A 25,596-nucleotide genomic window follows, 5' to 3' on the forward strand; every position below is an offset into this window, starting at 1 on the left:
ATCATAGCAGAAATAAATAAAATAGAGACTAAAAAGACAATAGAAAAGATCAATGAAACCAAGTTGGTTTTTTGAAAAAATAAATGTAACAGACAAACCTGTAGCTAGATTCACCAAGAAAAAAAGACTTAAGTAATACACTGGAAAACTGGACAACCTAGAAGAAATGGATAAATTCTTAAAAATCTACAACCTACCAAGACTGAATCATGAAGAAATAAAAAATCTGAACAGACCAATTACTAGTAAGGAGTTTGAATCAGTACTCAAAAACCTCCCAACAAGCAAAAGTCCAGGACCAGATGGCTTCACTGGTGGACTCTACTAAACATTTAAAGATGAACTAATGCCAATCTTTCTCAAACTCTTCCAAAAAAACAGAAGAGGAGAGAACACTTCCAAACTCATTTTACAAGGCCAGCATTATCCCAATACCAAAATCAGACAAGGACACTACAAGCAAAGAAAATTACAGGTCAGTATCTCTGATGAATACAGATGCAAAAGTTCTCAAAAAGTTTTAGCAAAGTGAATTCAACAATGTGCTATAAGGATCACTCACCAGTTGGGACTTATTCCAGGGATGCAAGGATGATTTAATATACAATTTCAATGGCTGAAATACACCACAGGAACAAAATGAAGGATAAAATCATACGATCATCTCAACAGATGCAAGAAAAGCATTTGACAAAATCCAGCATCCATTCATGATACAAACTCTCAACAAAGTGGGTATAGAAGGGATGTACTTCAACAGAATAAAGGCCACATACGACAAGCCCACAGCTAATTTCATACTCAATGGTGAAAAACTGAAAGCTTTTTCTCTAAGATCTGGTACAAGACAAGGATGCCCACTTTCACCACTTTTATTCAAAATAGTACCGGGAGTCCTAGCCAGAGCAATTAGGCAAGGAAAAGGAACAAAAGGCATTCACTCAGAAGGAAAACAATAAAACTATGTTTGTAGATGACATATTATATGTAGAAAATCCTAAAGACTCCACCAAAAAATCTATTAGAATAAATGAATTAATAAGTAAACAAATTAAGTAAAGTTGCAGGATACAAAATCAATATTCAAAAATCAGTTGCATTCCTTTTTTTATTTTAAAGATTTTTATTTATTTTTTGACAGAGAGAGACAGCAAGAGAGAACACAAGCAGGGGGAGGGGCAGAGGGAGAAGCACGTTTCCCACTGAGCTGGGAGCCCGATGTGGGGCTCAATTCCAGGACCCTGAGATGAAAACCTGAGCTGAAGGCAGATGCTTAGTGGCTGAATCACCCAGGTGCCCCCCCCTTTTTTAAGTTTATTTATTTTTAGTAATCTCTACACTCAAGGTGGAGCTCAAATTCATGACCCCAAGATCAAGAGTTGCTTGCTCTTCCAACTGAGCCAGCCAGGTGACCCCAAAGATCAGTTGCACTTGTATACATTAATAACGAAGTGTCAGAAACAGAAATTAAGAAAACAATCCCATTTATATTTGCACTATTACACACTAATGAAAGAAATTGAACACACAAATGGGAAGATAGTCTGTGCTCACAGATTAGAGGAATATTGTTAAAATGTCCATACTACCCAAAGTAATCTACAGACTCAATGCAATCCCTTTCAAAATTCCAATGGCAGTTTTCACAGAAATAAAATAAAACAACCCCAAAATTTGTATGAAACCACAAAAGACCCAGAGTAGCCAAAGCAATCTTGACAAAGGTGAACAACACTGAAGGCATCACACTTCCTGATTCCAAAGAACATTACAAAGCTATAGTAATCAAAACAGTATGGAATTAACTTAAAAACAAACACATAGATCACTAGAAAAGAACAGAGAGCCCAGAAAGAAACTCACACTTATATGGCCAATTAATTTAAGACAATGGAGCCAAAAATATACAATGGGGAAAGGACAGTCTTTTCAGTAAATAGTGTTGGGAAAATTAGATGGCCACATGCAAAAGATGAAACTGGACCCCTATCTTACACCATACAGACAGATCAACTGAAAATGGATTAAAGGATTTGAATAAAGGATCCAAAAACCATAAAACACCTAGAGAAAACACAGGGAGATAGGCTCCTTAACACTGGTCCTGGCAATGATTTTTTTTTTGATAGGACACCATGGCAAAGGCAAAGGTAATGAAAGCAAATAAACAAGTGGGATTCTATCAAACTAAACAGCTTCTGTATAGCAAAGGAAACCATCAAAAAAAACAAAAAGGTAACCTACCCAAAGGGAGAAAATATTTATGAATTCTATATGTGATAAGGGGTTAATATCCAAAATACATAAGGACTCCTACAACTCAACAGAAAAGAATCTGATTAAAAAATGGGCAGAGTATCTGAATAGATATATTTTCAAGACAACCTACTGATGGCCAACAGGTACAATGAAAAGGTATTCAACATCGCTAATGATCAGAAAAATGCAAATCAAAACCCCAATGAGGTATCACTTCATAAATGTTAGAAAGCCTGTATCTTTTTTTTTTTTTTAAGTAGGCTCTATGCCCAATGTGGGGCTTAAACTCATGTCCCTGAGATCAAGGGTCACATGCTCTACCAACTAAGCCAACCAGGTGCCCAGAAAGCCTATCATCAAGAAGATAACAGATACTAAGTATTGGTGAGGATGTGATGAAGAGGGAACCCATGTGCACTGTTTAGGGGAATGTAAATTGGTATAGTCACTATGGAGAGTCCTCAAAAATTAAAAATAGAACAATCATATGATCCAGCAATTCCACTTCTGGGTATTAATCTAAAGGAGACAACCAATATCTTGAAAAAATATCTGCATCCCCCAGGTTTATTGCAGCATTATTATAATAGCCAAGACATGGAAACAGTGTCCACTGTTGGTTGACACTTAGTCCACATTAAGTGTCCACTGATGGTTGAATAAAGAAAATGTGGGAAATACACACACACACACACACACACACAAACACACCCTGAAATATTAGTCAGCCATTTAAAAAGAAGGAAATCCTCCCATGTGCAACAACACAGATGGACCTTGAGGGTGCTAAGTGAAATAAGACACAGAAAGACAAATACTGTATAATCTTATTTATATGCGGAATATTTTTAAAGCCCCAAAGTAACAGATATGGAGAAAAGATTGGTAGTTGCTAGAGGCAGGGGGGAGAAGCAGTGGGTGACAGTGGTGAAATGATGCCAGCTTTCAGTTATAAGATAAATAAATTCTGGGAATGTATACTGCATGATGACATAGTTAACAATACTGTATTGTATAGTTGGAAATTGCTAAGTTGCTAAGAGAGAGTAGATCTTGAAAGTTCTCATCACAGGAAAAAAATTGTAACTATGTATGGTGATGGATATTAACTAAACGTATTGTGGTAATCATTTTGCAACATGTATATATATCAAATCATTCTGTTGTATACCTGAAATGAATACAATTTTATGTGTCAATTATATTTCAATTTTTAAAAAAATAATTCAAGGGTGCCTGGGTGGCTCAGATGGTTAAGCATCTGCCTTCGGCTCAGGTCATGATCCCAGGGTCCTGGGATTGAGTCCCGCATCGGGCTCCCTGTTCCTTGGGAGCCTGCTTCTCCCTCTGCTTCTCTCTCTCTCTCTCTCTTTCTCTCTCCCTCTCTCTCTCTCCTCCTCTGTCTCTCATGAATAAATAAATAAAATCTTTAAAAAAATAAAAAATAAAAAATAATTCAATAGTTAAAATGGAAAAATAAAAGAAGGGACTAAGGGTACAGCTGTTTCACAGATGTGGCAAAAATCAATACTGTAAATGATAAATATAAGAAATCTGTGTACTCCAATGTGTAATGAGCAAACAGTTGTCCTGTCTTCTTCATATCCCATCCAGGACACTAATTTTTTAGAGAATGAAAAACAAATGATTATAAAAACAGTATTGGATTATCTAGCTAGAATTACTATTGCTTGCTTTTGTTATTATCTAAAACTGGGACTAAGATTTCCTTTTCTCTGGCACATTAAAAATAAATTAGAAAAACATAAAATAAAAACCATCTTTTCCCCTTTAAAAAAGAAGAAATTATATATAAAATATATCTCACATCCATCAAAATCAATGAAAACTGAACACAAGCAAAGAAGATCTGTGTATTCTTTGAAACAATAAGAAATACTTATTTTGGCCACTAGTTAACTAAATAAGTACTAAAAAACTAGGTCCTCTAGAAATCTGAAAAGAAAATTCAGTTTTTGTTCCTGCTCATATTCATATATTTCTATTACTTACGGTACTTTTATTAGATTGCACATTGTGAAAATTTAATGTGTGTATATGGGAGGGGGATAGTAATTGGTAGAAAAAGCAAAGAGAGATGATGAATGACTCAGGAAACCTACAATGCAAAGGAGAACAAGAAAAACAGAAAAGATGAAAAAGTACTTAGAGAAACAATACAAACACTAATTCTACAGAGCTCACGTGATGTCAAAATGATAGAGCACTGATCATACTGTCTTTAAAGTTTCCTGGGGCGCCTGGGTGGCTCAGTCGGTTAAGCGTCTGCCTTCAGCTCAGGTCGTGATCTCAGGGTCCTGGGATCAAGCCCCGCTTTGGGCTCCCTGCTCTGCGGGAAGCCTGCTTCTCCCTCTCCCACTCCCCCTGCTTGTGTTCCCTCTCTCACTGTGTCTCTGTCAAATAAATAAATAAAATCTTTAAAAAAATAAAAAATAAAAAAAAAGTTTCCTGAGCCACAGTTTCTTCAGCTTTTCTATAAAATGGTGAAATAGTATCTATCACCATGATAAATAAGAGATAAAACTGATTATGGGAAAAATTATAGACCAAAGTTAAATTACACAGTAACTGTCAAAAGATTAAAAAAAACCTGAGAGCCAATGAAATAAAGTATCTTGTCAGAATTCTTTGTTGACATTATGATGAGCTCAGTTATAGTGCAATCTTACAACTGAGGGGATACGAGGTTTTTGTTTTGTTTTGTTTTTAATTACAAAAAGAGAAAAGCAACATGTTAATATCAAGGAAGGAAGAGGGCTGTAAAGCAGGAAGAAGGGAAGGAAGGAAATGCAGTAAGAACTGAAAATTTATCAAATCTGTTTTGTAATGCCACCAATTAGTTTACCAAAGCCTCCTTCATAAGAGAGTAGCAATGGATAAGATTATTATTCCTAGGAGCACCTGACTGGCTCAGTTGTAGACCACACAACTCTTGATCTCGTGGTTGTGAGTTCAAGCCCCATGTTAGGTGTAGAGATTACTTAAACATAAAATCTTAAAAAAAAAAAATTACTACTCCTGAATGCTAGTTCTTAATCAACATATTCTTGTCTCCAGAAAATAAGAGGTAATTCTTCAGTTATTTACACTTGTAATGGTTATCTCCCTACGATTACTAATCTTAAAACTCAAAAATAATCTGTTAGACATAAAATATCTTGTGAGTAGTCTAGAAGGAAAGACAAGATGGAAGAAGTAAGGTTTCAGGAGGCTTTCTCAGGGGCTGATCATCAGCATTTGTTAACATTGTTAGATAAAAAGCAGAGAAGTATTTTTAGAAGTTCAGATAAGCATACAGTACTTTTTTCTTCCTTTACATAGTTCAGTCAAATTAAAATTGAAGTCCAAGTTACCCACATTTAAATTGACCAGTATCTGCTGCTTCCTTTTCCTCTATTTCTTTCTCCCTGCTTAGGTTTGTGTTGAAAAGAAACCATACGGAATATTACTCAGCCATAAAAAAAGAATGAAATTGGGACGCCTGGGTGGCTCAGTTGGTTAAGCGTCTGCCTTTGGCTTAGATCATGATCCCAGTATCCTGGCATCTCGCATTGGGCTCCTTGCTCAGCGGGGAGTCCACTTCTCCCTCTGCCTGCCGCTTCCCCTGCTTGTGCTTCCTCGCTTTCTCACTCTCTCCCCGCCTGACAAATAAATAAATGTTTTAATTATCTGTCAGGGGAGAGACAGCGCACACACAAGCAGGGCGAGCGGCAGGCAGAGGGAGAGAGAGAAGCAGGCTCCCCCCTGAGCAGGGAGCCTGATGCGGAACTCGATCCCAGGACCCCGGGATCATGACCTGAGCTGAAGGCAGACGCTCAACCGACCGAGCCACCCAGGTGTCCCAAATAAATAAATGCTTTAAAAAGAAAGAAAGAAAGAAATCTTGCTATTTGCAATGGCATGGATGGAGCTAGAGTATTATGCTAAGTGAAATAAGTCAGAGAAAGACAAATATGATTTCACTCATATGTGGAATTGAAGAAACAAATGAGCAAAGGGGGAAAAAAAAGAGGCAAATCAAGAAACAGATTCTTAACTACAGAGAACAAACTAATGGTTACCAGACAGGAGAGGTGTAGGGAGATGAGTTAAATAGATGAAGGGGATTAAGGAGTGCACCTGTAGTGATGAGCACCAGGTGTTGTATGTAAGTGCTGAATCACTACATTGTATACCTGAAACTAGTATTACACTGTGTGTTAACTAACTGGAATCTAAATAAAAACTTGAGGGGCACCTGGATGGCTTAGTCGGTTGGGCAAGTGACTCTGGATTTTAGCTCAGGTCATGATCTCAGGGTTGTGAGACTGAGCCCCATTTACGGTTCTGCACTCAGCGGGAAATCTACTTGAGATTCTCTCCCTCTGCCCCTTCCCCTGGCTCAGAGGCACCTGTTCTCTCTCTCTCTCAAAAAAAAAAAAAAAAAAAAAAGGTGGTGCCTGACAAGCTTCATCGGAAGAGCGTGCTACTCTTGATCTCAGAGTCATGGGTTCAAGCCCCACACTGGGCGCAGAGATTACTAAAAAAAAAAATAAGTAAACTTAAAAAAAAAAAAGAAACCATATGGTATTTCTTAGGAAGGCAGGCAGGCATCCATTCTTATCAGTGCCTGCCTAGCCTCTATTTGAAATAAAAACAGACTCTGCAGTTCAAGAACAACAGTGCTCTAGACACTCAGGGAAAATGTCTGAGTATGCAAGATTTACTAGAAATGACACATTATACAAATCATGCACTTTACTTTTCTTCTCTCTTTTTCCAGTCCGAAGTCAGTATCTCCTCATGTGATCTCCTCATGTCTCACCAGAAAGGGTATTTACCAAGTTTTAGTTGGATGCTGGGGTAGAAAGTCACCCTTCATTTTTAGCACTTTATAATTGATTCTATTTTGGTTACAAGTAATTAATGAATAATGTTTATTTCCAAATTCAAACTGGAATTGAGAAAACAAAAAGCATATGACAACCTGCTATGTAAGTAAGACAACAATACTAGGTTCTGGATGGAAAAAAGTAAAAGTAGTTGAGATGAACTTCACTTAAACATCCAAAGCTATGAAAACAAAGTCAGTATGGAATTTACAAAACTACCAGGGACAGGAAACTTAAGAGACTGAAAACAAAGAATAAAGATAAATGGGATCTTCTCTATTATATAAGACATGTAAATAGTGGGATTCTTCCCTTAGAACCAATTTTGCTTAACAAATTTATAAATGGTCCTGCCAAAGGATCAAAGAGTTTAAGTTCCAAATTTACAGCTGAAATTAAAATTTTAAAGTAAGAAATGCCAAATTCATGACAATAAACTGAAAGATCATGTGAACTTGATCAAGAAGAAATGCAACAATGTAGACCATAGTTAGATAACACATTTAGGGAAAAATTATTTAAATATAAAATGATGGGTTATAAGAGTTTTACATTATGAACAAAGAAAAGGGAACTGGGAGTAGTCTCCCAAGTAAATGGTTTATTGAAGTAAACAATTTATTAAAAACATCAGCAAAATGCATTGGCAAAAGGACAATAGTTGTAGAAATCTGAAAAAACATGAGTATAGTAATGCCCTTAGAAAATCATGTGCAGATCTGATAACTTCATAAGATATAAAAGAATTAGATAAAGAGTCATGGGGGAAAAAAAAAGGATCAAAGACTTTTAGGGGCTGTTAGATATAAAAAGTAAATTGTTACTTTCTCTAGAAAGGCTGAAAAGGGAACCAACAGAAATCTATAGTTATGAAAAGAGGAAAGGGGAAGTGTTAAAACAATCTTATAATGCTAGAACAAGGGTGGCACCCTTTATAATGTGGGAGAGGCAAATTTAAAACCAACGAATGGCAGCACTACTTTAATAACAGGCTATGAACTTACTGAAGTTTTTACCTCAAGAAGTAGTAAACACACAAATTTTTATAGGTTTTGATTAGTTGATGCAGACCTTTATCAGGGAAGGAGACAGAGAAGTCTAGAGTACATGCATACTTTTGAGGGGAGCACTGAATTAATTACCATGCCCTCTTCCTGTTATCCTAATGCTTGAGTTTAAAACCACTGCAGTCAGGTTTTTACATTTCCAAGACAGGAAAATGGGAAGAACACTCAACCAGGAGAAATTTCCTTAAATACTCAGTAAGAGAGAACTACAGATCTATAATGACAAACCGAACACCTTGGCTAATTAGAAACAAAAAATCTTTTGTGGGGCATCTGGGTAGCTCAGTCAGTTAAGCATCTGCTTCCAGCTCAGGTCAAGATCCCAGGGTCCTGGGAGGGCTGCCGAAGGGTCCGTGCTCGGAGGGGAGTTGGCGCTTCTTCCTCTCCCTCTGCCCCTCCCCTGTGCTCGACTCTTGTGCTCTCTCTCAAATAAATAAAATCTTAAAAACAACAACAACACCTTTTGTAATAGGAAATGAGCATAATAATTATTCTACTGTCCGCATGTCTGGCATTAAACTCTGATCTTCAGCCAAGACCCCTGGGCGCACTCAGCAGGTATAACAGAAGGTGAGTTTGTATTTCCATGTTGCTGATTTGCAAACTCATGAGCAAAACCACAGCATACATCATCTGTTGGTCCACGTTTCAATGAAAGAGGCCTTTCCAAAGGCATTTTACAAAAGGTGTTTGAAAGATAGCCTGAAAAAAAATCTTTAAATTAGTTTAACAAAGGTAACCTAATGCCTACCCACTGCTAATTTTCCCCCCATATCTGTATAGGTGTGCTAATGAAAAAAACAAAGTAGACAGAAAACAAAACTATATTCTACTCCAATATCCAAAGCAAACTAACAAGAAAAATCTTAAACATTTATGACTTACTATGCTTTGCTAATGACTAGGCTACATTAACCTCTTATTTTCATTTTAAAATCTAGATTCAATGACAAGTGCTCTTTCATCAAAAGAAAATTTTTTTCTATTTTAATGTGACCATTGAGAGTTAGTAAGCATTGCTAGAATGTAACAATTTCAAACTTCCACTATTCTGTATTCTTTCCTGTGACGAATAACTAGCTCAATATTTTCTACCACTTGTTTTCTCGAAATTTATTTTGTTACCAAAAAAGTAAGCAGAATAAAAATGATTTTTAGGAGGTTGGATTTAAATGTATTCATTAAATTTATTTTTAAAAGAAAAGTCTGGCTGAGATGACATGGTTAAATACAGAAATGCACATGTAAAAACAAATGGATTCAGGAACGCACAATGAGTAGATAAGTTTCCCAGTGGCCATTCATTCAGGAGCTTGCATCAAGCCGCAATGACTGTCAGTTAGTTAATACTACTATAAAAATGGGTTAAAGAAATAGAGAAGACTCAGAAAACAAATAAGGATTAAAAGTCTGGGAGTGGGATGGTGAGAAAAGAGTTCAAAGTAAAGTAAAAGTTTCCTGAGAAAGCAAATGAGGCATTAAGAATTCCATATAAAACATGCTAAGTGTATGTGCTTAGAAACTACAACTATAGAACTATTTCAAGTGCTACCTTTTCTCATTGAGCCTAATGCAAGTGACCTTTGTATACCAAAGTTAAATGTGCTAGCAGTCGCAATATCCTGCAAAGGAATCCTTCAAAAGAGACCACTTAAAATTGCTTAATCTTGATGGTACTTTGTGGTAAAATCATGAGCCAGCCTGAAAGAAGATCTAGCAGGCCTGTCTCAAACTAAAGTTGTTGGGTGTGGTTGATTCTGAAAAAGAGAAACTACAGTCAACCCTGGTAGCTCTGACACGCCTTTAAATGATAAAGAAATGTGTTTAACATGTGTCTCTACTGTTCATTATGGTAAAGTTGATCAGTTTAACCCCTTGCAAACAAGGAAAAGATCTTGAGAGCAGGAAGCTTTTCTGTGGAAGTCCTGACGCAACACAAACCATAGCTGTTACTGCAAAGCTTAATGCAAACCCTCTAGAGTCCACGTTGACAAATTCTTTAACAAGCCCTGTGGTTACAGGGAAGCTGGTTTCACTCTGACTCACTCCTACTCGAACAGTTTACTGGAAATGAAGGGGAGGGGGAATTTTCAGAGAAGTCATGTGATGGCCAGACAAACCACAGCCAGTAAAGGTTCGACAGAGTCAAAAACAGGTCCCAGCAACAACTGACACCCAGAGTGTTCAACTGGCACTAAAGTATACGAAAATAGTCCTGTTGGCTTTCAAGTCATCCCCACCATGAACTCTTTCATAAATCTCTGTATGTAAAGGAACAGACAGTTCACAGGGGGAAAAACCAGCAGGCATTGATATGGTATGGGCAACTACAAACACTTCACAGGAAAATGTGCTTAACAGAGAATAGCATCAAAGGAATGTTAAAGCACTTTAGTGAGTGTATAAATAATCATTATTAAATGCTTTCCCAAAGTCTCTAAACTCAAATGTTCAAACACATATTCTATCATCACCAAAAGAGTGTCAAAAGAACCTTTAATTATCATCTTGCACTTTGGGGGATGTTCACTGGGTAATCTAGTCTACTGCATAAAGAGAAATGTACCAGCCATAAGAATGTGTTTTCACTAAAAAAATAAGTAAATAAGCTGAAATTTCTGAATAGGAAAGGATCTTATTAACCTAAAAAAAAAGTTTTTTGGGCCTTAAATAATATTTAATACCAACTAGTAAGATAAAAGATATTAGCATTTATTTTTTTTATTTTTATTTTTTTAAGATTTTATTTATTTGACAGAGAGAGACACAGTGAGAGAGGGAACACAAGTAGGGGGAGTGGGAGAGGAAGAAGCAGGCTTCCCGCGGAGCAGGGAGCCCGATGCGGGGCTCAATCCCAGGACCCTGGGACCATGACCCGAGCCAAAGGCAGACACTTAACAACTGAGCCATCCAGGCGCCCCAAGATATTAGCATTTAAACTTAATTTGGGGGTTTAGCTTCAAAAAATCAGATTAAGTGGCAAATATTAATCAATGTACATACTGCAGTCCTAAACAGAAGCTAAAAACATGATCCCTTAAAATAAGATTAAATCCAGAAATTATAAAACTGCCTTTGAGGAAATACTTAACCTAAGATGGTGTACAGACTCATGATTTACACTCAACAGAAAAGCTAATCAATATAGTAACAGAGGAAAAAAACTGCATTCTCTTAACAGATAAAGTTTTAAGAAAATTAAATTTCTTACTTCTACCTTAATTATCAATTTCCTTTAGGAATAATAAGAAACGGTAAATTTCACACAGTCAGCAACCTCATATTTTGGGCAAAAGAATCCAAGTAGCTAGGTCACTTGGACAGATGGTGTTTAGGAAAGCAAACTTATTCAAACCATATTCTTCCAAGTAAATATGTACAACATTCTTGCTCTATTGTGTAAGCTTTAAACACAAAAATACCACAACCACCCCCATGCTCCCATTTCCTATTGCTCTAATCTTTTATGATACATCAAGTGAATAGGTTCCTTTATTTTTCAAACTTTTTTATTCCTAATGTTTCTAATTTTCCTCTTTGGCTATGTGGCCTACAGAATAAACAAGTTGCTACAAGAAATTCCAGGTTGTTTCTAAAATACGGAATTTTATGAATCTTCTTTTACTTAATGTGAATTGAAAATTTATAAGTCATTTAACTACTGATGTTTCCTATATTCAAGTCTTGTTCTCAGATGACTATTAAAGATGCAGAACAATTCAGTCTTTCTTATATAAATGATCTGTGTTCACTGCAGTTTACATTTTACTTGGTAGTGGAGACTATTAAGTGAACGTGTTTCATGTAACGTACATTTTCTCTCTCGATATGTCTTAGTTTATTCAAATTATCTACCACATGAGTAGTATGTGCAAGACCAGGCAGGTGTTGTTGCAAATAATTTTTGTGGTCTCCTCTCAAGGAGTTTATAGACTCCTGGGAGAGATAGGAAAAGTCCATAAATAGTTTTATTTTTAAAAAATACTCTTAATTTTTATTTTATTCTATTTTTTAAAAGGAAACTCTATTCCCAATGTGGGGCTTGAGCTCACCAGCCCAAGATCAAGAGTCACATGCTTTACCAACTGAACTAGCCAGGTACCCCAGAAAGTCCATAAAGTTTTAAACGAAGGTAGAAGATGACACAAGAAAGTTATAGCAAGAAACAATTTCTGGGGATTAGGAAGATTTTTGAGCAGCAAAGTTTCATGACCAGAGGTATTTTTTCAGAAAGTTATTTTTGTTGCTTTGTTCAGGAAATAGATTGGGGAGGAAAAACTAGTAAAGAGGAGACCTATTAGGAAGTCACTGGAAATGTTCAGGGAAGAGGTTGGTAAAGATCTGAACCAGAGAGGGCAGATATGAAGATATTGAGGAGGTAGAGTCAACAGGCTTTGAAGAATGGATGTGGGAAGCAAGGAGGGAGGCAGATGACTCAGTTTTGACTGTGACTATGAGGATGGTGACATCATTAACAGAAATCAGGAACAAAGAAGAAAAAGAGTATCATAAAGAGAACAATTAAACTTCGCATGAGGGGTGCCTCGGTGGCTCAGTTAAGCGTCTGACTCTTGATTTTGGCTCAGGTTATGATCTCAGGGTCATGAGACTGAGCCCCACGTTGGGCTCCCCACCCAGCACAGAGTCTGCTTGAGATTCTCTCCCTCTCCTTCTGCCCCTCCCTCTGCTTGCACGTGGACATGCTCTCTCTTTAAATAAAATCATAAAAAAAACCCTTGCATGAAATAGTCCATCAAGCACATAAACAGCTATCTAGACTTATATTGTATAAATTATGCTAGAATAGTTCAAGGTCATAGGAAGCTAAATTTATTCACGTCTACCTCCCACAGACATCTAGTGAAAACATGATAGAAAGCCAAGAACAAAAGGAAGTTGGTTTAGTGGAAAAATACTGCCTAATCTCAGTACTGTACTCATGAAAATAAATGAGGTACCATAAAGAATCCAAATTAAAATAAATGTATTAGTAATCTCTTATTCTCCTCAAAATATCTATGGTACAAAATCCAACCATTAGTCAAAACTAGAATTTACACAAATACTTGGCTGTAAAATTGCTACCTGGTAACAATTTCCTAGTAAAAGCATATACACCCTTTAACCTAGTTGGAGAGCACATGATAAAGCAATGAGAGCCAAGTATTTTTTTTTCACTCTTCCTGCTGATAAATTTATTCTATCAAAGGGCTTTACCTAAATGAATAAAAAACACATTTTCTACCTCAGTCTCAGGCAATCTTAAAATTTAAATACCCACTCATGTTATTCATTTTACTTAATTTCCTGTTTTAGCTACAGTTGATCCAACTTTTCTATATTTTAGTGCTCCTATCAAATTGGGGGTTTTACAAAATACATGTATCTGTGAGGAAATTCCAGCACCAAAGTCAGATAAACTTCTGGATCCTTGTGAAACTGAATATTATAAAAACTTTTAAATCACAAAGATATAACTAAAAGATGTCAATAAAGTTACAGCTTAACAAATAAATAAAAACATAGTATCTTTTTACATACCAATAACTATTTACAAAAATATAATATGCAATTTATAACAATAAACTGTAAGACAAAACTAACATATTGATATCACTGGGAAAATGCTGGAATGTCACATAAATAGCTAGTTACCTAAAGGTGAGAAAGTTAGATTTCTACATTATATGATAGATAAAAATATTTTAATAAATAAAGATGGAAGAATCAAACCATAAATATTCTAAAAGGAAATATGGCTAATATTCACTACATAATCATAAGGGTTCAGTAAGATAATTTTAGGCATTACTCCAAAAGGGAAAGTCTAAGAAATTAGAATTTTTTAAAAAGTAAACTTGTTTATCCAAGAAGTAAAACGTAATAAAAACACACAATAAACAATATGGAAAAAAATAGAAGCATATAACAAAAGAAATCTCCTTAAAAATGTCAATCAATAAGAAAGTGAGAAATATACTAAATATAAAAAACGGGTAAATGAACCAGTTAGATGAAGTTTTTTTCTTTCTTTTTTTTGTTTATCTATATTTTCAACATGTTATACAATGAACATACTTTGTAACCAGAAAGAAAGTTGTTATAAAAAGCAAAGATATGGAAAATATTTGATGACACTGAAAATTTTTTGTTCCTAGGATGTTTTTATATCCAAAACAAGTCACAAAGCAATATACAATTCACTCTTATAGATGCTTCTAGAAAAACAGACTGAAGGATAGAGGAATTATTTTTAAATACACACATAAATTTTCCACAATGACCTGTGTCACTTCGTAGTAACACAGTTTTAAAAATCAGTATCAAATGTCTATGACATACATGTGAAAAAGGAACTTCAGACTAATATTTACGGTATGATTCTAGTAATTTTTAAAAGTTATATATGCAAAGAACACAGTCTAAAATGTGGTGATTATTATCCATCTCTGGGAAGTAGGTATGTGGGCTTTTACTACTTCCGGAATGTTCCAGTCCTATTACTTTAAGCATTTATGTAATTTTAAAATATGCAAATTTGGAAAAATAACAGAAGCAAAGAGCCTAAAACAAATTTGTTACTGAAAAGATTAATATTTTTAAGATCACTATTTACAAATACAATGACAAAAAATCCTTGTAAATTGTTATAAATTTATTTGCATAGTGAAAGCCTTAAAAACAAAAACAAGAATTTGTCACAAAAGTGTATCAAAACAGCTGATTAATCTTACTTGGACACAGTAATAGTAATAGTCCACAGAGTTAGCAAGAACAAACAAAACAAAAACTTATTTTTGCTATGCCACAGTTAGAAACTCTTCTTTGAATAATGAATTAAAACATGAGGACTCTCAGATAATTTGTAATGTGGAAAACTGGCAACAGTCCCCTCCCCAACTATTGTACCCCCACCCCATAACCGCAAAATAAATAAGTTATAACCCTCACAAAAACCCCTCGTCTAAATCTGGGAAAAAGTATACAGGGATAAATATACCCACATACGCTAAAATCTATAATAAGCCACAAAACTGATGAAAACTTGTAAAAAAAAACAAAACAAAACATTGAAAGGCCATAAAGAAAGAAAAATCAAATCAAGTATAGGGGAAAGAAAAAAATTTTAAATTGGTTCACTTTTTACTGCATTAAACTAGAGGAAAATGTTGCTATGTTGTAGTACAGTAAGCAGAGTACTAATCTTGATGGCAGAAAATTGTGTTGGGGGACACCTGGGTATCTCAGTTGGTTAAGCATCTGCCTTCGGTTCAGGTCATGATCCCAACGTCCTGGGATCAAGTCCTGCATTGGGCTCCTTTGCTCAGCGGGGAGCCTGCTTCTCCCTCTGCCTGCTGCTCCCCCTGCTTGTGCTCTCTCTCTCTCTGACAAATAAATAAAATCTTTAAAAAAAAAGAAAAGTAAATTGGGTTGGGTGCTGGCTCTGAGATTCACTGGCTGTGTGTTCTTGAATGTGCTTCCTGTCCAAATCAGGAAAAATATCCCTACTTCAGAGTGGTACTATGGTACTCCATTTAAGGGCCTTACATATAGTTTTATTGATCTCAGAAAGAAAATCAATAGTTGTCAGGGATGAACTAGTCTTTTATCATATTATTTCACTTAATTATTTTCTAGTGTGACTGCATAATTGGTTGATAGTACATATATCTGCAATTCTGGGTAAAAATTTTAAATGAAATGTTCATAAAGAATATAAAATTTCTGATTAAAGGACATGAAACAGAATGTCCACATTTTGCTTACTTGATTTTTCAATATAAGCAGATATAAAATTAGGGAATAAGAAATAGTTTACCCCAAAACAGTGATTGTAATTATTGGCTTTATACAATGAAAGCAGCCAAACCTCATAACCATCAGAATATTGTGTGCAGGCTGGTTTCTACGACTCAAAACAAACAAAGCTGAATTAAAGAAGATCCAGTCAAAAAGTAACTAAAATAATCAGGGCCATAAGAGATGAACAAAAAAGATTATTGCCTTAATGGTAGAGAAAGATTAAGTACCTTCAAGACCCAAAAGTCTTCAAGAGCTCAAATCATATGTACAAGATGAAGCATAATTTACTTCATCAAATTCTAGAAGATCTGAGTTTTTAGAAGTTGAGCTTTTAGATGGTAACAAGTTTACAAAATGTATTATTTATAATCCTAGAATCAAAAACTTGCAAAGAATGAAATGAGTCATCCAGTTAGTATTTTACACAATGCAGGAAGTGCTGTGCATGGATCCCTGAAAGATATCAGAGAGAGAGATAAGGCATTCATTCTTTTTGAAATAGCAATTCCATTTGTACACAGTTAAAACTGATGGGCAGCTGGGTTTTTTTGTTTTGTTTTAATATTGAGCCTTGTGGGCCTCAGAAAATCTCTACCCACTAATTCTAAGACAAAGTTTATCTCTTCAGTTTCTCAGCATGACTATATTCTCTTGCCACAGGAGAGACAAGTTTTGGATATTTGATAAGTTCATCATTTCCCCCTTTCAAGGAAATATGTCTAAATTCTTTTCAACAACCTCTTACATTATATAAATTCAAGATCATTTACCATCCCATTCCCCTCCTATAAAGAAATTCTGGTTTGTCAATGTTCTATTTTATTAAAAATGATATCACAGGAAGGTTTCCATTTTAAGATAACCAAATAAGACCTTCATCCCTGTGGTAGATTAGAGATGGCTGCAAATTCTTGCTTACTCCTAATTTTCCTCTCTGAATTTGGGCTAGCTTTAGTGACTTACTTGGCCAACAAAATGTGGCAAAGTGACTGGGATTTCTGAGGTTACATCATAAGAAACCTTGCATCTTCCACCTAAATTCGTTCTGAACACGTTTTTGGAACTCAGGTGCCATAATATGAGGAAGCCCAAGAATCTCCACGAAGAGTAACTTGAGGTCCCAAACTAACAGTTCAAATGAACTCCAAGCCAACAGCCAGAATCAATTTGTCAGTCATGTAAGTAAACCATCTTGAAAGTAAATTCTCCATTTTACAGTCAAACCACTTTGAGTAAATTTCATGTATGTGAGCACTATAAATGTTTTTGTTTTAAACCAGTAAATACTGAGGTAGTCTGTTACTCAAAATAGAGAACTGGAACACCTCCTATCTTAACAATAACCTCCCAAAATAAAAAATATAAGCACGAACTCTGTCTTTGATTAAATGACCATTAATGGGGGCGCCTGGGTGGCTCAGTTGTTAAGCGTCTGCCTTCGGCTCAGGTCATGACCCCACGGTCCTGGGATCGAGCCCCGCATTGGGCTCCCTGCTCCGCGGGAAGCCTGGTTCTCCCTCTCCCACTCCCCCTGCTTGTGTTCCCTCTCTCGCTGTGTCTCTCTCTGTCAAATAAATACATAAAATCTTTAAAAAAAAAAAAAAAAAGAAAGTAATGAGCATTAATGAAGACAAGGGAAAAGCGAAGTGATCTGCATTACAGAACTCCAAAAAGGATCTTCAGCTGAACTGCAAAAGAGGCTGGGGGAAGGCCAAAACCAAGGAGACTGTATTTTATTTTTTAAGATTTATTTATTTTAGAAAGAGAGCACGAGTAGGGGGAGGGGCAGAGGAAGAAGGAGAGAGATGGAGAGAAGCAGACTCCTCACTGAGTGTGGAGCCTGACACGGGGCTCGATCTCACGACCCTGAGATCATGACCTGAGCCAAAATCAAGAGTCAGACACTTAACTGACTGAGCCACCCAGGTTCCCCGAGGAGACTGCATAAGTAGACTCCTAGGTCCCACCCCTACTTAGCACAGACAACTTCCCTTAGTCCCATAAAAGATATCAAGTGTAGTCTCTAGACAAAGTGAACCAAAGGCTCTGGGCTCAGGACATGTTTATGCAGGTATCCATAGTCTGAGCACAAGTGAGTTAAATGATAAGTCTATATGGTAAATGGCGATCTCTAACCCCACTTCTGTAGCCTAGCTTTACAATGTCAGCAACAAAGTTTATATTCCCCAAGCAAGAAATTGGAGGATCCATCACTTAGAGAAAATGAATTATTCCAAATGAAAGAGACACAGAAACTGATACTTGGAGGTTCCAATAAATAAGACAGCCTGCCACTTCTACAATTTGCCTCCGCACACAGAGCTTCCATTCAGCTTTTATGTGCCTTATTCTTACACAGAAGCAGAAAAATAAGGATCACCAGGCTTGGAGGAAAGCTTCCAAGAGGAAGCAGAACAATGGAAAAAATCATGCCTGGAGTAACAGAAAACCTGAAGAAGTGAAATATCTTCAAAAACATAAGAAACCTGGGTGGCTCAGTTGGTTTAGTGTCTGACTCTTGATTTTGGCTCAGGTCATGATCCCAGGGTTGTGAGACTGAGTCCTGTGTCAGGCTCCATGCTCAGCAGCAAGGCTGCTTGAGATTCTCTCTCTCCTTCTCCTGCCCCTTCCCTCCGTGCTCACACTCATGTGCATGCTCTCTCTCTCTCTCTCTAAAATAAACAAATCTTAAAAAAAAAAAAGATAAGAAACTGGGACACCTGGGTGGCTCAGTCGGTTAAGCTTCTGCCTTCAGCTCAGGTCATGATCCCAGGGTCCTAGGATCGAGTCCCATACAGGGCTCCTTCCCCAGCAGGGGAGTCTACTTCTCCCTCTGCCTGCCGTTTCCCCTGCTTGTGCTCTCTCTCACTCTGATAAATAAATAAAATCTTTAAAAAAAAAAAAGATAAGAAACCATTTCTTGGAAATATAATGCAAATCACTTTTTGAAAATAAATATGACAGTAGAAAAACATTTTAATATTAGAGTTAGAAGATAAAGTTGAGGAAATTGCATACAAAGTAGGATGTGATAAATATTAGGAACAAAATGATAAAAAAAATTAAGAGGAATAAAATTTTAAAGACCCATACCTCAGATAATGAATCTAACAGTATCTAGAAAAGAAAATAAGACAACCAAAAAAGACTACCTATGAAGAAGAGTCAGGATAGCATTAGCCCCATCAATATCAATACCAGAGGTCTAAAGACGACTGAGCAATGACTTCCAAATTCTAAGTTAAAAAATGATGTTCAATTTAGTATACTACATTCAGTTAATTAAGTGTGAATGAAGGACACAGCATTTTCAGAATTTCCAAATCTACTCATTCTTTCTCAGGAAGCTACGGTAGAATGTATTCAACCAAAATGAAGGAGTAAATCGAGAAAGAAGAAAACAAGGGGTGCCTGGCTGGCTCAGTCAATAGAGTATGCAACTCTTGATCTTAGGGTCATTGAGCTTGAGTCCCATGTTGGGGATAGAGATTACCGAAAAAAATAAAAACAAACAAAAACAAAAGAAAGAAGAGATCCAAATGGAAAAAGAAGCAATTGTGCAGGGGAAATCCAAGAGAATACAGTCCAGATTGCAGTGCAGGGGGGAGGGTGGGAGCTCCTGAGTGAGGACTCCCAAGAAAGAAAATAGAATTGATAATAGTTTATAGGCGTTACCAAGTGGAAAGTGATATAGAAAGGTGTTTTACAGAGCTGGTAGAAGGGAAAGAAGGGAGGGGTGCCTGGGTGGCTCAGTCATTAATTGTCTGCCTTTGGCTCAGGTCATGATCCCAGGGTTCTGGGATCGAGCCCGGCATCGGGCTCCCTGCTCGGCGAGAAGCCTGCTTCTCCCTCTGACCACTCCCCCTGCTTGTGTTCCCTCTCTGGCTGTCTTTCTCTCTGTCAAATAAATAAAAAAATGTTAAAAAAAAGTTAAAAAAAAAAAAAGATGGGAGAAGGGATTGAAAAAAACTATGACTTCCGAAACAAAAAGTTAAAAAAAAAAAAAAAGGAAAACAACGACAATATATTAGTTGACTTAACAGAGAACAATACTTATACCTGTTTGGCATCCAAATACAGCATAAAAATTTAAAACTACAAGCATCCTAGACTTGTTCTACTTTAGCTTGCTGATTTTATATAGATGAAAAAAGTTTTTGAGATGTTAAATGACATACATTACAATTCCAGATGTTATCGGTTTTTGCTACTGAAGATCCTCAGCCATTTAGTCTATGGATGGACATGGTTTCAGTAGTTGGAATATACCAATAATGCTGGCATTCTGAGATCTGGTTCTAGCTCTACTTCTAAGTGTGTAACATTAGGGAGGCGGCAACTTCTAGATCTGAAGTTTTCTATAAAATTAGAATAGTACCTTTCCATACTACTTTAGTTAACACAACGGTCAAATTAGATACTGGGGGGTGCCTGGGTGGCTCAGTCATTAGGCGTCTGCTTTCGGCTCAGGTCATGATCCCAGGGTACTGGGATCTGGCCCGCATTGGGCTCCCTGCTCTGCGGGAAGCCTGCTTCTCCCTCTCCCTCTGCTGCTCCCCCTGTTTGTGCACTCTCTCTCTGTCAAATAAATAAATAAAATCTTTAAAAAAACTTTGTGAAGGCTTTAAAAAACAAAACAAATTAGATACTGGGTTTTAAAACGCATTAAAAGTAATGAAAAAGTTGTTTATATTAGTAAAAATTATTAGCATTAATATAAGCATTATGATGTGAGGAGAAGAGACACAGTATCTGGTTGATAGATAAGGCAAAGCAAATACCAAGGCCAAGTTGTCTCTTTCCACACAGAGCAGATGCTCATAGTTCTTTGATTCATTTGTTTTATATTTGGTTATTTGGCTATTCTATATTCATATTTGAAAGTTTTGTTTTCAATTAAAAACCATTAACTATCCTTAGTGGATTTCCACCTAATAATGCTTTTTTAAAAAGCCCATCTGTCATTAAAATATGTTTTCTGGGGCGCCTGGGTGGCTCAGCTGGTTAAATGTCTGCCTTTGGCTTAGGTCATGATCTAAGGGTCCTAGGATTGACCCCCGCGTCGGGCTCCCTGCTCAGTGGGGAGCCTGCTTCTCCCTCTCTGTCCACTACTCCCCGTGCTTGTGCTCTCTCACCCTCTAATAAATAAAAATTTTAAATAAATAAATAAATATATATATACACATATACATATACATATATATATATATATATATATATATATATATATATATATATGTATGTATTTTCTTCCATTGAGGGTAATGGTTTTTTGAGTCTCAGATTCCACTGAGAAGAAAACTATGAACTCATTCTTCATAAAAATGTGTGTGTGTGGAGTGGTTTCAACTTCCGGGGGGATTTGTACGCCTGGTGTGGGAGCTACGGGCTCAGAGACAGTGCTTGAAGTAGTGGGTGCGCCAACATGTCCCGTGGTTCCAGCGCTGGTTTTGACCACCACATTACCATTTTTTCACTCGAGGGCCGGCTCTACCAAGTAGAATATGCTTTTAAGGCTATTAACCAGGGTGGCCTTACATCGGTAGCTGTCAGAGGGAAAGACTGTGCAGTAATTGTCACACAGAAGAAAGTACCTGACAAACTATTGGATTCCAGCACAGTGACTCACTTACTCAAGATAACTGAAAACATTGGCTGTGTGATGACAGGAAATGACAGCTGACAGCAGATCCCAGGTACAGAGGGCACACTATGAGGCAGCTAATTGGAAATACAAGTATGGCTATGAGATTCCTGTGGACATGCTGTGCAAAAGAATTGCTGATATTTCTCAGGTCTACATACAGAATGCTGAAATGAGGCCTCTTGGTTGTTCTATGATTTTAATTGGTATCGATGAAGAACAAGGCCCTCAGGTGTACAAGTGTGATCCTGCAGGTTATTACTGTGGGTTTAAAGCCACTGCAGTAGGAGTTAAACAGAGTCAACCAGCTTCCTTGAAAAAAAAGTGAAGAAAAATTTGATTGGACATTTGAACAGACAGTGGAAACTGCAATTACATGCTTATCTACTGTTCTGTCAATTGATTTTAAACCTTCAGAAATAGAAGTTGGAGTAGTTACAGTTGAAAATCCTAAATTCAGGATTCTTTCAGAAGCAGAGATTGATGTTCACCTTGTTGCTCTAGCAGAGAGAGACTAAACATTGTAGTTAGTTTACCAAATCCATGACGCCACTTGCCTGTGTGTTTGGTAGCAACAGACCAACATTATGGAGGCCCCTGGATTGAAAAAGGAACCTCTCCCACTCCTGCCCTGCCGCTGAAGTGGTTAGGACTCTGTATAAATAAAAACAGTGCTTTTGGAAAAAAAAATGTGTGTGTGCTTATGTGGGCACATGCACTTACAAACACAAAACAATAAGACAATTTTTCAAACAATTTCATTTCATAGGTTAATGAGCAAATCTGGGAAGGGAGATGTATTTATTTTTTTTTAAAAGATTTTTATTTATTTGACAGAGAGAGACACAGTGAGCGAGGGAACACAAGCAGGGGGAGTGGGAGAGGGAGAACCAGGCTTCCCACGGAGCAGGGAGCCCAATGTGGGGCTCGATCCCAGGACCCTGGGATCATGACATGAGCCTAAGGCAGACGCTTAACAAATGAGCCACCCAGGTGCCCTGGGAGATGTATTTTATATATAATCTTTCAAAAATCTCTTTTAAATTTTATTTTTGTCTATGTTGATTGCTACTGTCATTCCCAAGATGGAGACTCAATCAGTTAATATTCTTAGGAATTTTCCTGCAAAGAATAAAAGATCTATTTTATAACATTAAGATATAGGTTGATATATAGTTTATACTCAGGTATAAAGGCTTCAGCCTTTACCCCTCCCCCCCCACTGTTAAAGGATAAGTTTATTGTAATTGTCCTTTCTTTCTTTAAAAAAAAAAAGTATGTGTGTATATATACATATATAGATACATATTTATTCCCCCCTAAAGTAATCTCTACGCCCAATGTGGGGCTCAAACTGATGATCAAGAATCACATGCTCTCACAAAAACAGACGCATAGATCAATGGAACAGAATCGAGAGCCCAGAAATGGACCCTCAACTCTATGGTCAACTTATTTTTGACAAAGCAGGAAAGAATGTCCAATGGCAAAAAGACAGTCTCTTCAACAAATGATGTTGGGAAAATTGGACAGCCACATGCAGAAGAATGAAACTGGACCATTTCCTTACACCACACACAAGAATAGACTCCAAATGGTTGAAAGACCTAAACGTGAGACAGGAGTCCATCCAAATCCTAAAGGAGAACACAGGTAGCAACCTTTTCGACCTTAGCCGCAGCAACTTCTTCCTAGAAACATCGCCAAAGGCACGGGAAGCCAGGGCAAAAATGAACTATTGGGATTTCATCAAGATAAAAAGCTTTTGCACAGCAAAAGAAACAGTCCACAAAACCAAAAGACAACCGACAGAATGGGAGAAAATATTTGCAAACGACATATCAGATAAAGGGCTAGTATCCAAAATCTATAAAGAACTTATCAAACTCAACACCCAAAGAACAAATAATCCAATCAAGAAATGGGCAGAAGACATGAACAGACATTTCTCCAAAGAAGACATCCAAATGGCCAACAGGCACATGAAAAAGTGCTCAACATCGCTCGGCATCAGGGAAATCCAAATCAAAACCTCAATGAGATACCACCTCACACCCGTCAGAATGGCTAAAATTAACAAGTCAGGGAACGACAGATGTTGGCGGGGATGTGGAGAAAGGGGAACCCTCCTACACTGTTGGTGGGAATGCAAGCTGGTGCAACCCCTCTGGAAAACAGTATGGAGGTTCCTCAAACAGTTGAAATTAGAGCTACCGTTCGATCCAGCAATTGCACTACTGGGTATTTACCACAAAGATACAAATGTAGGGACCCGAAGGGGTACATGTACCCCAATGTTTATAGCAGCAATGTCCACAATAGCCAAACTGTGGAAAGAGCCAAGATGCCCATCGACAGATGAATGGATAAAGAAGATGTGGTATATATACACAATGGAATATTATGCAGCCATCAAAAGGAATGAGATCTTGCCATTTGCAACGACGTGGATAGAACTGGAGGGTGTTATGCTGAGTGAAATAAGTCAATCAGAGAAAGACATGTATCACATGACCTCACTGATATGAGGAATTCTTAATCTCAGGAAACAAACTGAGTGTTACTGGAGTGGTTGGGGGTGGGAGGGATGGGATGGCTGGGTGATAGACATTGGGGAGGGTATGTGCTACGGTGAGCGCTGTGAATTGTGCAAGACTGTTGAATCACAGATCTGTACTTCTGAAACAAATAACGCAACATATTTTAAGAAAAAAGGAAAAGAAGAAGATAACAGGAGAGGAAGAAAAGGGGAGTATGTCAGAGGGGGAGACGAACCATGAGAGATGATGGACTCTGAAAAACAAACTGAGGGTTCTAGAGGGTAGGGGGGTGGGGGGATGGGTTAGCCTGGTGATGGGTATTGAGGAGGGCACGTTTTGCATGGTGCACTGGGTGTTATGAACAAACAATGAATCATGGAACACTGCATCAAAAACTAATGATGTAATATATGGTGATTAACATAACAATAAAAAATTAAAAAAAAAAAAAGAATCACATGCTCTACTGACTGAGCCAGCCAGGTGTCCCAAAAAACTTTTTTTTTTTTTTTTCAGTAATCTCTACCCTCAATGTGGGGCTCAAACTCATGACCTTGAGATCAAGAGCTGTATGCTCTACCAACTGAGCTGACCAGGCACCCTTGTAATTGTCCTTTCTTAATTAGGAGTTCCCCAATAATTTCCTCTAAACATGGTAAACTATTTTGATGTTATTCTCAAAAACTTATTCAGAAGTTTGACTGTTTTGGACTCATAGCCTGACCCACCTACTTGTCCCCCTTATTTAGTTAGTGGTCTGCTTGATAATACTTAAAAACACATAATGGACAAAGAAATGTTACCCTGGTTTCTGGTCAGGTGTTTCAGCTTAGTCTGAGCTGTCTTGTGGACTTTCTCTATCTCTCTATTCTAAAATCAAGATTATAATCACTTTTATATTTCAGTTTTTCTGAATATTCTATCCCAAACCATGTATTTTTATTTTTACACCGGCAGTTTTCTTCTTCAAAGTAACTATTAACAATTTCACCTTAGCCACAACTTCTTTAAGGATAATTCAAGTATTCTGTTTTGTTTTTCTTCCCTACTGTTCTTACTTGTGCAGTCTCTGCGTGTTCCAGCATTTCTTCGAATTCCTGATACTCGTCATCATCTGGTTCAGCACCTGAGAGGCGAGCTGCCCTGGCCATGAAATATGGAGGCAGCTCTCCAATTGCTGTACCGATACCCTATGTGCAAAACCAAAGACTCACATGAGATTCTGTTCCCAACACAGTGACACTAAACAGATCAAATCTGTATTTTTCTATATCACCAAAAGCATGTTAAGATGCATGTGTTAGGGAGGAAAGCATATATTGCATAATCAAGAGAACACAAGTGTGAATCCTGGTCCTAAAATACTGACCTATGCAATGTGAGGCAAGATA

General features: G+C 37.1%; 1 protein-coding gene and 1 pseudogene across 5 annotated transcripts in view; one reads left to right on the plus strand and one right to left on the minus strand.

Annotated features, from left to right (window-relative positions):
- Positions 1 to 25,596, minus strand: part of VMP1 (vacuole membrane protein 1) — a 139,429-nt gene that overhangs the window by 46,730 nt on the left and 67,103 nt on the right. For all 5 annotated transcript variants that reach the window (XM_073879545.1, XM_073879544.1, XM_025851556.2 and 2 more), the window contains exon 7: positions 25,264 to 25,395. In XM_073879545.1, the coding sequence (XP_073735646.1) occupies positions 25,264 to 25,395 (132 nt within the window). The remainder of the gene's footprint in view (positions 1 to 25,263; positions 25,396 to 25,596) is intronic.
- LOC112808432 (proteasome subunit alpha type-6 pseudogene) lies at positions 21,378 to 22,355 on the plus strand (annotated as a pseudogene).

Source organism: Callorhinus ursinus, unplaced genomic scaffold (genome assembly GCF_003265705.2).
Source record: "Callorhinus ursinus isolate GAN/ISIS: 27379988/994484 unplaced genomic scaffold, GSC_fseal_2.0 scaffold34, whole genome shotgun sequence".
In the NCBI taxonomy this organism is placed as follows: domain Eukaryota; kingdom Metazoa; phylum Chordata; class Mammalia; order Carnivora; family Otariidae; genus Callorhinus; species Callorhinus ursinus.